At 38.3% G+C, this 14,417-nt stretch overlaps 1 protein-coding gene across 8 annotated transcripts in view; it reads left to right on the top strand.

Annotated features, from left to right (window-relative positions):
- F3 (coagulation factor III, tissue factor) overlaps nt 1–14,417 on the top strand; it is a 71,942-nt gene that overhangs the window by 26,546 nt on the left and 30,979 nt on the right. For 4 of the 8 annotated variants that reach the window (XM_032695975.1, XM_032695974.1, XM_032695970.1 and 1 more), the window contains one exon: nt 10,639–10,766. The exons of 1 other annotated variant lie outside the window; for it this stretch is intronic. In XM_032695975.1, coding sequence (XP_032551866.1) covers nt 10,685–10,766 — 82 coding nt within the window. In that variant the 5' untranslated portion in view covers nt 10,639–10,684. Of the gene's footprint in view, nt 1–4,250; nt 4,342–10,638; nt 10,767–14,417 lie in introns of all 8 variants that reach the window. 3 more of the 8 variants (XM_032695973.1, XM_032695971.1, XM_032695972.1) reach the window with 2 other exon arrangements.

The following is a 14,417-nucleotide window of genomic DNA, read 5'->3' as shown; positions in this document are numbered from 1 at the left end:
AATTACATAAGTAAAACAAGTTTTGTTCTGACTGAAAATCCATTTTTATGCTCAAAAGTGATACAATAAGTTGTTTAATTAAAAGTCTGTGCTCGAAGACAACTCTGTTTTAGAAAAGAAGAAACTCCTTTTTGATTTTTTGATCTGTTATAGTAGACTGAAGTTATCCATGTGACTTAAGCAAGCTATCATCTTTTTTTTTATTACTAGATACCTTTTATTGCTTATTTGCCTCTATTGTATACATGGGAGGTCTGTTTTTAATGAGCAGAAATTTATACAGTGATGTTCTCTATTAAATGGATCAACAGCTGAGATTTCAAAATATTTCCTTTGCACATGAAAAGTTAAGTAACTAGGGTGTCGTTACTGTGAGAATTCAGCAGGGCATAGAGGATGTCTCCAAATGCAATAAAGTGGAGAGGCCTGATAGAGACAGGAGCAGCACAGACACTGACAAGGGCTGGCTAAGGTCCCAGCCCTCGGGGACAGTCACTGTCACCTGTAGCAGGAGCAGTGCAAGGGATGGTGGATACAGGGACAGACACTGAGGCTTGTTCCCTCCATATTAGACCCCAGATTGGCTAGAGGGCATAGGTGCTTAAGATTATTCCTTTTTTCATGCAGTGGACTAAAACACTTCATTCTTTCCGATTTGATTAGTAATAGGGGCAGAAAAGTTTTCTGTTGGAGCTGTGACAAACATTGCTTGGGCTGGGTTACCCGTATGTAATGGAAAACATGAACGACACAGACAACTGTGGGAAAACATGGATCCAGAAGATGCAGTAAAAGGGGAAGGAGCAGCAAAACCAACTCTATAGCATATTCTGCTGAAGCAACAACTGCAACAATTAATAACAAATCCTATGAACAATTATTAAACTCCACTAATAACAAGCAGCAAATCCAACAGAAAATACACAAAAAGCAGTGCTTTTAGCAATTATAGCAATGCCTTGCCTAACATTGCAGTTAGAAAAGCAGCAATTTAAGGGAGAACTTAAAGCAATTTCTCCATGTGAACCCATGAGGGCTGAAGTCCCTACTGTGGCACTGGGAGATGCTACAGGAAATATGGAAGTCCTCTTAAAATGGAGTAAAGTCACCTCAGAAGTCACTGCAAAAACTTTTGAGATTCAATAACTTGCAAAGGGAGGCAAGAGCCACCCAGATGGATTATTGTCTCACTGGGAAATGCTACACAGTGAGTATGAGGTGCAGGGTGGTAAAGCCACCAGAGATAGATATGTCTATGCAGCCTATCCAGATAACACTGATCCAAGTAAGAAAACTTAGTATTGGTGAATCAGGCAGAAAACAACCCGGAAAACCAGCCTTGAGCAGTAGCTTAATAGTTCACGGTTCTGTACGTACATGGAGACTGAAAACTTGGGCATATTGCAAAGGTGACATGGAGCAAAGCAAACTGAAACAACCTTTATGTATCTTTGAGATAGAATTTGGTCCCACTAGTGGTTTGTATTTCAGCTACAAGAGGCAAACTATCTGATGAAAAATTACTTGAAAATGGTACTGGGCTATGAGCTGAGAGTGGGGAGAGTAATGCATCTTGTAAGGGTTAAACCCAAATGTTGAATCCTTTTTGGCACAGTCTGGCTTAGGTTATTCTACATGTTGTCAGATAACATAAAGACTTAGTTTCAAGAGGCACATGGATGAACAGAGAGGTCTTTTATTATTTTGCCTTGTATTCAGGAGGTAACAAGAACAGAGGCTGCCTGTTTGTGTGGCGCCTCAGTCTGTATTCAGAACCTAGGGAAGATCCACCAGATAACGCTGTTTGTCATGTCCATGTACATATTTGGGCTGCCTCTGTGATGATGTACATTTCTAGCCTATGCACAGGAAGACAAGTAAGATGTTAACTGTTACTAAGCAACTGTGGTACCTAGTAATATAGACCTAAGTTTGGGCTGCATGGGCCTGGCTCCTGAAAGAGTCTTGGAACATTTAATGGAAAAATACTGTCCTTCTGACACTCACTTGTTGATCATCAGCCAATATCCTGCTGAAAACAGTGCTGAGACAGCAGGGAGATGTCTGTAGCCCAAAGGAACCTGAGGGAGGAAAGAAAGCGCCTTGGAGCGCAGTGTAGTATCAAAGCTCTGGGGAAATATTTGGGAAGCAGACCACTCCCACAAACCCTCTGTGACTGTCCAAAATTCTCCAATATCAAGACAGATTTTGTCCAGGGTTAGAGAACCTTGTGTTTTGTACACACTGTTCAGCAGATGGTTGATCAGCTTCCTTTATTCTAAGGTTTCCTGGGGATGATAATCCCCAACACAGTGGCAGGACAGGGAATAGAAAGCACCCAAAAAGAAACAATATGTTCTTTGGGCTTTTCACCACTTGAATGACTATGTGGAAGGCAGCCCAACAAAACACTGGAGTTCTTCCGGGAATACGATCGGAGTTTGTTCTTTGGTAGTAAGTGAAGCATCCAAATCTAATGTTTACTCAACGTCTTGGACTAATGAAACACGAGAGGGGTCCAGGAAGGCACAATATTTATATAGCCACACCTGATACAACACAGGCAAACAGCACAGGGCCCAGAACTCAGAGCACCTCACTGCACGTTCTGGGCCCTGAGAAGTTCATAGCCTCCTGTTTAGAGAAATTGATTTCTAGGTAGGTGACACAACTTGATGGTCTCTAACAACCACTTTGTGGGCAAAGCAGAGCTCTTGTACAATGTGCAAACTGCCCAGGAGTCTCCACGTCAATTCAGCTAAACATTGAGTCAGGCATGAATAGACAAAACAAAAGGTATGAGGAAAATCCTGAAGAATTAAACTGCCTTTCATCAAGAATTAAGATAAGCAGTTTTTAGGTTAGGTAAGATTTTCGCTGGAATCTCTTGTTCCATCTAGCAGCAAAGAAAACTTTTGAGATAGTTTCAATGAACATGAAACCATTAGCTGGTTTACTTGGAACAGGAAACAGAAAGTCCACTACAGTATAGGGAAGACCTGTATAGATTCATTTGGCAAGATACAAAGCCAAATGTACAGTATTCTAGATTTTACTCTGTAGATGAGTGCTTCTGAACGGTGTTATTACACCTGGGGGATTTTGGTTACTACTCAGTGGCTGACACAATTAATGACTACTTTAGCATGTGTGTGTGTAATGCAGTCAGTATAAACTCTCTGAAAAAATGTGTACATAACTCTTTCAAGAGAGACATACAATTGCTTTGCTACAGGTAAAAGTTAATTTCTGGTATTTCTTAGTATTATATTGCCTTTTAATTTATTAGTAAAAGGTTTTGAATAGGCTGTGGAGTTCAGTGCTACAATGAGAACTTACTCCTTGTTCCAATGAATACATAATAGAACTGGTTTCTCTGACAGTGTTTTGCTTGGAATAGTGCTCACAGGCCAGAAACAGCATTGGTATGAAACCTTGGCATACTTTTGCTAAGGGTTGTGCACTTTTGTTCAGCATACTGCTTGCAAACTGCTAGATGATGACTGCTGGTCAGAGACTCTTCTCCACCATTTCATGTGATAAGAAGGAAAGAAATGCAGGTTTGTATAAAAGATCTGTGTTGCAGAAATACACATACAGGTGATTTTAACTTCATCTAAGATCACTGTTTATCTAATAGAGCTACCTAAATTTTCCAGAGGGCTTAGGGCAAAAGACTGTGGCCTTTTCAATGCAAAACGTATTACATAAAGTGAAGGCCCTTTTCAACCTTTCAAAGGAAGAAGTTCAAAGCAAACTCTCCCTTCAAGACACAGAATTATACCCATGCTAAAATACAAATTTCAGCTTGTTGTTCTAATCTGTTTCACAACACAAAAATGCAGGAATTTTGCTATAATTACATCTACACTACCTAGAATTCAAAAATAAGAAAAAAGAAATTGAGAAAAAAATTCTTTTCCTCCTAATTTTGAGAGGGCTAAGCACTGCCACTCAATGGATGTTTCTGCCATTTCTATTGCACAACTAAAAGAACCAAAGAAAAAACAAATACCCGGAAGAAATACTGAGAAGTGCATGCTGCCTTAACAACAGAGCAAACTAGAGTACACGGTTACCTGTGGTCTTCACCCCTATGAAAGACATGACCAACTGAGAAGTTGAGTCCCAGGGACCAGGACATCCTTAGAGGCACACCTGAGGAGGAAGTTCATGCTTGGGAACTAAAACCATTAAGACCATTCTTTGCAGTTTAGCAATCTTCAACCCTGAAATGGATTATGTAGCAGATATTCCTCAGATGTGAAGTCCTGAAAGCCAGGGCTCCATAGAAGCAGGCTGAATGAGTTAGAAAGGAAGCAGCCAAGCCACTCTAACAAGGTACTGCGTGATAACAGAAGCCCTTTAAAAAAATAAATTAATGAAATATAACTCATTCAAACAAATCACAGTTTACTAGTGAAAATTTGATAGAAAATTGATGACCATTCCTACTGTAATTTTTTTAAAGGTTTTCATTCACAATTGGACGAAACACTATTTCTTACTTAATTTGTTCCACTTGGCCTTTCAAAATAAGATATAGCAGATCCAGCTAAAAGCAATAAAAATCTAGTCAGATGACGGGAAAGGAATGAAAAACTCACATTCCATGTCCTCCTTCAGTGTTATGAAACCAAAATCATCAATTTTTTAGACTCTATTAATCTCTTATAGGTTATCTGTAACAGACACAATTCAAGACCTGCAACATCTATTGACTTTAAAGACATTATGCAAAGAATAAACCTCTAACATTGCTTTGTGTTCTATTTTAAGAGCATACGTAAATTCACTCAGTTCTAAACCTTTTTTCAAAGAAGTCCCATCCTTAAACCCCAGGCTGTCAGATAGACAAAACATCCTATGTGGATAACAATCTAATAACAAAATGTTCATTTCTGAAAAGAAGCTGCATGCAATTATTGCAAAAGCAGCTCTTCTTTCTGGAAGGAATATGCATGACCTGATGGCCTACAGATGTGCACTGAAAACTGCCTTTGGCCTCCTTCACAGACTACCAGATGGTCTCACATCATGAGATTCCTCTCCTGTATGACTATTGCAGTCTATGTGCTTAGTCACTAGAGCTATAAATAGTCTAATTCTTACTATTTTTTTAACCAGCAACATTCATGAGCCACTTTCACAGGAAGATCGTTCTGAAAGAATTAACAACAGCTTGAATACATGGCTGGTTGAAATAGCAGTTGTTAAAATTTAGAAAAATGTATCAGGTAGTTTCTGAAAAAAATAATTAAAAATATTTCTTGGAATTGCTGCCCTGAGCTCCCACAAAGAAGTTTAGCTTTTAGTGGTTGGTGTGGGAGGCAATGGTAGGAAGGAGCTGGTAACAATTACTAGTCAAAGTTTCAGCCCTTTGCCTAGTCTGTCTTCTTCTGGGACTTGCCACATGTATTCTCTACTGCAAAATCTGTTAACAATAATGACACAGTTCTGCAGAAAGCACCCAGTAATCATATCAGATTCCCATGGTTTCTGCTGGGAACAGTTCTTAACACAGCAGAAAGGAGCCTCTCTTAACCCTGTGCTCACTGCATTATTCTCAGCATGTCACCGATGATATCACACTTCGGATATATTGTGCTTTTACCAGAAACCATAAAGAAACTCAAAAGACTATGAAACAGTCTGGTCTAAAACTAATTGAGGAAATAATTGGTAAAAGACTAATGTTAACTTCTGAAGGATTCTTTTCAGCCTGAAGTGCATGACTCCTTCCTCTCTTTTCTGAAAAATGGTGAATTTGAAAGGGACCCAAACCTAAATTCCAGTTCCAAATTCTTCACATATTTTGAGGATGTACTCACTGAGGTCTGAATTGTGCAGCTGACCCCACACTAATGACTGAATCAAGCACCTCATTTGCAGGCACTTTAAGGGCATAGGTTATTTGTGCCTTTTTAAAAAATTAACCTATTTGAGTGCCATACATATAACCACCATACATATGCCACCAGGGTGGGGGAGGGGGAAAGCCACTTGTAAATTAAAAAATTTAACCAATGGTTTGCCTGCAATTAAAAGCAGAAAATTCAAGTCAGTAACATTTCAGTTTTGGTTGCCTAAACCTAAAGTTTTTATTACAGAACTGAACATTATTTGGTTTCAGTTTGTTTAAATGAAACCCTCAGCTTTAGGCAAATTCAGACATCTCTTCATTCCTTCCTTTTTAAATAAGAAGAAATATTTTCCTAGGCAGGTAACATAATAAAATATCTGAAGACATTTTGTTAATGTTTAAACATCAGTTTGAATTTTCTGTGGGGTTTTTTTTTTTTTGCTAAGAGATAGTAGTTAAATGATCTTCACAGTGACAGAGAAATAATTCCATTTTTAGAGAACAGTTTCTCTCAAATCCATTTAGGTTTCACACACATTTTAAGAAGTAACTCCTCTCCCTAGGCATTGCAGGCTTGACTCACGTACTATGATGATCAGCGGAAAGCACTCCGTGTGCTCACAGATGTTTTCTGAGACACATGTTGAAACTGGTATGAAATGCCTTATAAGGTGTTGCTCTGGCTTGGCCTTCAGCATATTATTCTGAGATGGTTTTGCATGATTTATATGAAATAAATGTTAAGTAATCCAAAACCTGTAGATCAACAATGAGGAAAAGACTTGCAGGGATTAAGTGATGTGGGGATTTAAACAGATATACTACAAAAATAGCCATCAACAGCCTCCAGTGACATGCCTTAATATGCTTCCTTATGAGAGATTCTTGAGTCTTCATTATTTCACTTAATAAATATTTCACAGAATAAACAGAGTCACAGGTTCAGCCTAGAGAAGAGGAGACTGACAGGGGACCTCATTGCAGTCTTTAACACCTTTATGAGGGGAAGCAGAGGGGCAGATACTGATCTCTTCACTCTTGTAATGAGTGACAGGACTCAAGGAAATATTATGAAGTTTCACTTCATATTCTAGTCAGAGTCTACATGATGCAAGTAAAAATACCCTTTAAACTGGGGAGACAACCTCTATTTGAAGAAGCACAGATACACAGCTTACAGACTTCAGGTGTATGTATTAGTAACTATGGATACAAGGCAGAAGGTGAAAATAACTACTTTCACAAACCTGTACCTGCTGATGTACTCTATACCAGTCGTGCTGCTTTAGGGTGCTTTTGTTACACTCCTATATAAGTAAATTTTTCATTTCTTCGAAGGCTGCTTCATCTATGTCTCAGGTGTGAAATATTGAACGATCACAGTAATATCTCACTGGAAAGAACTGGTAGATAGCCAAAAATGTCTTTATCTATACTATCTACATACACTGGTTCATCTAGTCATACACTGTCCTTCTCTATATAATTTCTACATTATTATTATTGTATCATAATGTCTCAATATCCTAGTGAACACTGAGAACTCAGTGTGGCGCCTTCCTACAAGCAGTAAGAAGGAGCCTCAGTTGTAAAGAGCTGTATAGATGAGACAGTGTGGAGAAAGGTGATACTGCTTCCACAGCAATATATAGGAAAATGAGATGCAAGACAACAGCAGCCTTGTTTTTTGGACTTGTGTATAGCTTATGTGGAACACAGAAATATGCCAGAGTTCACAAATCCCTCAATGCTTAATCACTTTGCACATTTACACTCTGAATACTCTTGCCCTTTTGCTGATTAGGGTTGTTTAGTTGAATTCCTGTTCGCCTTCTCCCCTCTAATCTCTGGGTTCTGGGATCATTACCCCTGCCCCCCAGTCTGTCTTGTCCATTCAGTTCAGTGTTTTTTCTTCTCCTCTACTCTCACCCCCTTGGAGCAGATTCCCCTCCTAGCAGAATTTCATCCCTGCTCCTAAGCATTCATGAGCCACCTCTCCCTTCCCCCCTGCCCAAGTTCTCTCTAGCTTGCTTGCTCAGAGAGTAAGTTTTCCGGGCAGATAATATTTTATTTCCAGCTTGTACTGTACTTATAGAACAATCAAGATCCCTAAATTACCTGTTCTACAGATACACATATAAGTAGTTACTTGAAGAGCTAAAATACAACTACTGAGTTGAATAGCTGTAGGAATGACAGAGTATTTGATTTCTCCCACTTTTTTTTTTTTAACGTGCTCCCTTTCCCTCTTAATAGGAATCTTTAGTCACAAAGCAGCTTCTAGAATGACATGACTGTAATGGGACTAAGTCTAGCTAACAGGAAAACTTCTACTTCAAATACTTTCAGATTTAACACTGCAGTCCAAAAACCTCATACCTATTTTTCAGTTACCTTCAATGCTCCTGGCTAAGAACATGCCTTGCCAACTTTTATCAAAATACAATGGAAAGCATTTATCGTATTTTACACTATATAGTTATGAGAAACCTCAGTACGTTTTTCTATCCTGGTTCCATTTTCAGCAAAACTTCCTACATATAAGTCAACTTATAATGTTGACTGATATTCTTCAGGGGTACTGGTAGCTAGACAATGGGGAGCACGAAATGTCTATAGATCAGGTAGTTTTCAGGATCAGTTTTGAATGTAGTTGCATATGGTTAGCATTTACAGAGAAAAAGTTGTTCAACTTCTCCATACTAGCTGACACATCCACTGATAAAGGAGACAGTATCTGACTAGTAATTTGAAAAGCAGGAAATTACCCTTCATGTGACAGCACTTTAATGTAAAAAACCCTTGATATCTGTGACAGTTTTAACAGTTCAGCACTTTGCCATTGTCAGCATGTGTTTTATAGAGCCATGTCACTGCCTGTCTTCTACTGTTGGCTTTAAAGCATTTTAATTCTGAAATTTCAAACACTAAATTAGAAAGGAAAAGTGTATCTTCATCAGTGATTCCATTTGTTTCAGTAAACAAGATAATGAGAATGTTATTATAGCATCTAACACAGAGAATCATTGAGGATGAGGATGCAAGTGAATCAAAAGGACCCAATGGAGTCTCCTGACTTTATTTCCTTGCTATTGATCCAAATTGAAGTCCCTATACGAGTTTCACTTTTGATCAGTCACTTCACACCAGCATCAGAGCTGAACTTCACAGAAGAGGCATATAATTAAGCACTACAGTTTGACCCCTTGTGTTAGAGGATCCAACTATGCACTCCTCTGTTTCTTCAGATGTGCTCTTCTCAGCTGCTCACTCATTTCCTCAGATATAGTGAAATACCCAGGTTGCCCAATAAGTTCCTCCGATATAATGTTATTTTATGGAAGTCTGTAGTCAACCTTTCAGGCTGACTATTTTCCAGTTCCTTTCTTTATAGGCAGAGGTGTTACTTATTGCTTCCCACTGCTCTGCTCCAGCGTATTGCCAAGCTAGTTTGTAGGAATGCCATATTTTGGAAGACAGCTGTACAGATCCCAACAGCCTCTTCATCCCATGTTTTTGCCTAGAGTGCATCATTATTCCCATTCCCACCATGCCTGGAAACAGGTGCATGCAAAATCAGACTTCCCCTCTCAACACTGCAATATGTGCTGACCATGCTTATAAACTTCATCCACTGCCAAAAAGCCACCAGTGCTTCCAGGGCAGTAAATCCTGAAGTCTGTGAGTTCACCTCTCACCTGACAGGAAACCGCATGTCTAACCAGCAGTAGAACTATTTTCTTTCTATAAGTTTTTAGGTTTCTCAGAAACCACAAGGTGTACAGGTACTGAATTGTTTCAGTTATCTCGTTCTCAGGTGCAATGCTCAGTGTCTCTGAAGAACACCAGTGTACGTTATAAGTTTCTATGCAGTCTCTAGGAGAGGCATATTGAATAGTCCTGTGACTGGATGAAGAACAGCTGCCTGTTTGCCTGGGAAAGGGGAGCACTTCATCCTGAGAGCAACTGGACATGCTCAGAGTGGAAAAACTCCTAGGCAGCCAGAAGGAGACAGTAAGTGAGAAATTGTACAGACTGGGAGACTCCTGTGTGAAGGGGATTCACCTGCTGCAGGGAGCAGCTCTAGTGCCAGTGTGGATAGGAGGCAGCTTTGACTGCACTAACACGTGAGGTAGGAGTGGATCTGTACAAATGATCCTGTAGACCAAATATCTACAATGGTTTTACTACAGACACATTCTAGACCTGGGACCAAAAAGCCCAGCTGTAGTTGGAGGAGCAAATCTTGCACTTCAGTTCCATCTGAAAGGAGTCCAGTTTGTGTGCTCTGAGTTAGCAATACATTTGTTTACAAGTCATCTTTTTAGTCTCTTATGCCCAGCAGAGCAGTGTTTTCTATTATTACATATTCACACTTTTATGGTTTATTATTTGTGTATTCTAATTATATACAATTCTAACGATCTACAACCCATCTTAAAGGAAAAGGCATATATGGAATGGTAGGGCCTCAGTTCCTCCTCACATCTCTGACTGACACAACTCAATATTGTGTCTTGCTATTTCTATAACCATAAGGATGTGCTGTAGTTTACTGAAAAGATAAGACTATAGACTGTAACAAAGTAAGTGGATTTGTCTATCACCTGAAGAATAGCCATGTTGTCCTTTCCTTAATGAACCAGTACCCCAGGAATTCTGAGCTGCTACATATGTAACAATATTCAAGATATATTCCTCTGCATTACTAAACTTGCAAACATAAAGAAAGTGCTTTTAGTATTAATAATAAATTCCTGACCTTTTTTGTGCAGTCAGCTTCTCACCATTCATTCTGGGATGTGATGATAAAAGAAGGAAATGAGAAATGGAAATTCAGGCACTGAAAGGAAAGCTCAGAGCAGACTGAGAGGGAAGTATCTGTACATCCTGACTATTGAAGGTATGTATTATAGGAAAGCAGTGTCAAAAATCTTCTCCATGAATTCATATCTGAGGATAAGAGAGTTTTCAGCTTATGTTCTTTTTAACAGTACAAGATGTGAACTAACTTATTTAATTAAAAGAATGCAAATGCATTTTATAAAAATTTTGAAATCAACATGTGTTTATCTGATTCCATTTTTACAGTGAAACAACTTTGATTCCTTCATTATGACTTTCTTTTCAATCTCAGTCGCTTATGAAGGAAAGAGAAACAAGCTGTATTGCAGTTTAAAAGCTTTTGTCGTCAGTAATAGAAGACTCCAGCAGCTGGAGTATTAGCTCCCGAATTTGGTCTCCTGTTAACACTGCATCAGTACTTGATCACATCAGCCAATTTGATCACATGAATACAAAAGGTGGGATCTGAGAAGATAAGGTTCCTAATCACCTTGTATTTGCATAGACTGGTCTTAAGATATTCCATCTAGGTTGCAGCTCCCTTCTCCTGCCCTGCCAGATTTTATGACTGACCCAAACTCTGAACTCTACAGTTTTTCCAAGCAACGCTGCAGTTCACCGCTTGTTTCTAGATACACGATCATGACAAATTGTATCTTTCTGAGGTCTATTCAAAGCAGAACTCATAACCTCTATCACAAGGTCTCTGATAATGAACAGCAGCTTGTCATTAAGGTGGACAAAGCAACATGGGAGTGTCCTGAGAAGTGTGAGGAGAATTTGAAGCTAAGTATTCTTCTAAACTTTGCAAAAACATTCTTCTTTCTGGTACCTACCTGTACACTACCACATGTCACCTGCCATTTCTTAAGAATGCAAATACACTCACCCATGGCAAGGCACGTCTGGTAAAATTAGATTTCTTGGGCTGGCAAATGTTTTAGGTAATACAACTGTCAGATATTTTTGACTTTTTTGGGATTTCCTTTTGGCAAAGACTATACTGATGGGATAGCATATCAGCAAAAGGAATTTCAAATTATCAAATCCCTTTTGGTTTGACTGCACAGTAGGCTGTATATTTTGGCATGATTTAACAAGTACAGAAATAGAATGCTCTCTCAGCAATTGTATGGCATGTCATACAATATTCAGCAAAACAACACAAAAAGATTGAGAGGATACCTAAATAAACCCATAAGCTAGAATTCTGCAATTTTCCCAAAGGATACAAATGCCTATTTCCCATTAAATTAACAAGTATGGATTTTCCATATCCCACATATAGCTTTGGCCTGTAAATATGTTTTTAGAGTCCCTATAGGAATGGCTTGTGAGCTCCCCTGCTCAGGGGTTTCCGCAATACATTTTTTAATTTACTTGTTCTTGAGCAAAGAGTCAATAATTGAGAATACTACAGACATGAGCTACTTCCGCTAAGGCTATTATTGGGATTATACTGTCACAGATGTAAGTAAAGAGAATAAAAGTTTCTGGTAATACACAAGACAGTAGTACCCAGTTCCTACTTTTAGATATTTATGGGGAAAAAAAGAAAAAGGAGAAAACCCAAATCAAGAAAGCAAACAGGAAAAAAAAAACAACGCACCAAAAAGCCCAGTGAGATATACTTCTAACAGAGCAAAAATTTTAAAAATGTGAGCTTATTAAAAAAAAAACAAACAAATCAGGACATGCACCAAGTTTCTATTTCATAAAAAGAATTAAATATTCTTCATACTGCTCTCCTTTAGCAGTTAAATTTTCTTCCATGAAACCTTGTAACACAGTCTTGAAAAATGCATAATGAGTTATCTAGAAAAATTAATTTCCTGAAAATTTAAAGAACGTCCATTTTATTTTCCTGAGCAGTTCATCCTTCTGTCATAATATTGTGCTGCAGATGTGTCACTTTGTGACTTTTCAGGGTCCTGCAGTTAATTCTGACTTTGTGCTGCTATTTAATAATCTCAACACATATGGGAAAATCTTGCTGATAATATATTGATAGTTTGGGGGTTTAGTTATGATTGATTCTTTTCTCTTTTTTCTACTTTGTCATTGCACTGTGGCTACAGGGAGAAGAAATTAATTAGGTCTATTTCTACTTACTCTAATGAAGCACACTTGGTCTTAGCGGAGATATACTAGCACAAATAACAATTAAAGCCAGAATAAGTAATTTTGGCAGAAATTAAGCTATTAAAAGAGTTCCTTGTGAACAGGGCATGTTATGTTACATTCACTCTAGAGATTCACCAAGAGGACTGGCATTTACTATGTCAATACATACATCAGTCATCAGTATAGGAACCTGATACAGCAAACAACTTCAAATGCAGCTGGACTTCATAATCCCTTGAAAAATAAACTGATATGAGCTCATCTTTATGGGTAAAGCAAACCATCAGAGGTCAAGGAGCATTCCACAGAAGTAGTTATGCAAAAGGAACAAATTGTACCCACCTATGAGCAGGCACAGAAAGACAGACTGGAACATTTCCCAAAGTGTAGGGGAAAACTGAGCAGAGGAAAGATAGCAAAGTACAATCAGGCCTTAACCTCTCCAGGATGGTACAAAGAAAAGATTTCTAATGATTTGTCTTTCCTCTTTGCTTGATGGGATTCAGGCTGCCCAAGACTGAACAAGTTACTGCCATTTAGAGAAGAGTGCCAGTAAGTTATGAGGAAAAAGAGGTATGAATAAAGCCTAGACCAACACTATATTTTCAACAGAGAGCTGGGATGCCATAGGGCATTACAATTCTAATTCACTAACTTTTTGAACCTTATTACCTCAGGACTAAGCCTTTCATACTTAGAATCATATAATCATAGAATCAGCCAGGTTGGAAGGGACCTCTGAGATCATCAAGTCCAACCCTTGATCCACTACCACTGTGGTTACTAGACCATGGCACTAAGTGCCATGTCTTCCTGACTAAAATAAACTTCATGCCATGTCTTCCTGACTAAAACTTTCATGCCATGTCTTCCTGACTAAAATAAACTATTACTAAATTACATTTCCAAGATTTCAGTATTTATCATGAAGCTTTCAACAACAACTGAAGTTGTTTTTACAATCTGCCTTTCTACAACATTTTGACAGATTTGCCCATAAATTGTGAAACTTTTTAATTTATATATAGTACCTTTGTCCAAATGACACAGGTTTCATTAGATGCGTAGACAGGATGCAAAGATGCATGACTAGAATTTTTTTTCTTTCATCTGAGATTAAGTTACATGAGGTGCCACTAAAGCTGTTTCTGCAAAGGAAACAGCCCAGGCCAGTCCTAGAGGTTTTAAACTTCCAGCTTAAAGAAGTGTCTGAGTAATAGCATCTGTCTCATAAAGATATTTTGCCATTGTGAATAATCTCAAGCATTCTAAAACCTATAATAATATTTACATCTAATGTTCTGCTTTGCAGTGACTGTTAAAAATTTGCATCTTATTACTGATCTCTAGATTGTCTAGTTTCAATTACCAAGCACTATCTGGCATCATAAGTAGGCTTAAGAGAGTCACCTCTTCTGCAGGCAGTTTCTTTTAGGATAGCAGGAGTTGTTTCTTGGTCTCCACATCAACAAGAAAACAGGGAGAATTAATTTATTATTGAACCAAAGAGGGCATGTTTTTTCTATTCTGAAATTATTCTGTTATTCTACTAAGTATTTCTGTTACTACATTAAAAAGAAAGAGT

The sequence above is a fragment of the Chiroxiphia lanceolata genome, chromosome 9 (assembly GCF_009829145.1).
Source record: "Chiroxiphia lanceolata isolate bChiLan1 chromosome 9, bChiLan1.pri, whole genome shotgun sequence".
Lineage (NCBI taxonomy): Eukaryota > Metazoa > Chordata > Aves > Passeriformes > Pipridae > Chiroxiphia > Chiroxiphia lanceolata.
The sequence above is the reverse complement of the archived record's forward strand: the minus strand, read 5'-3'. Positions and strand labels throughout refer to the sequence as shown.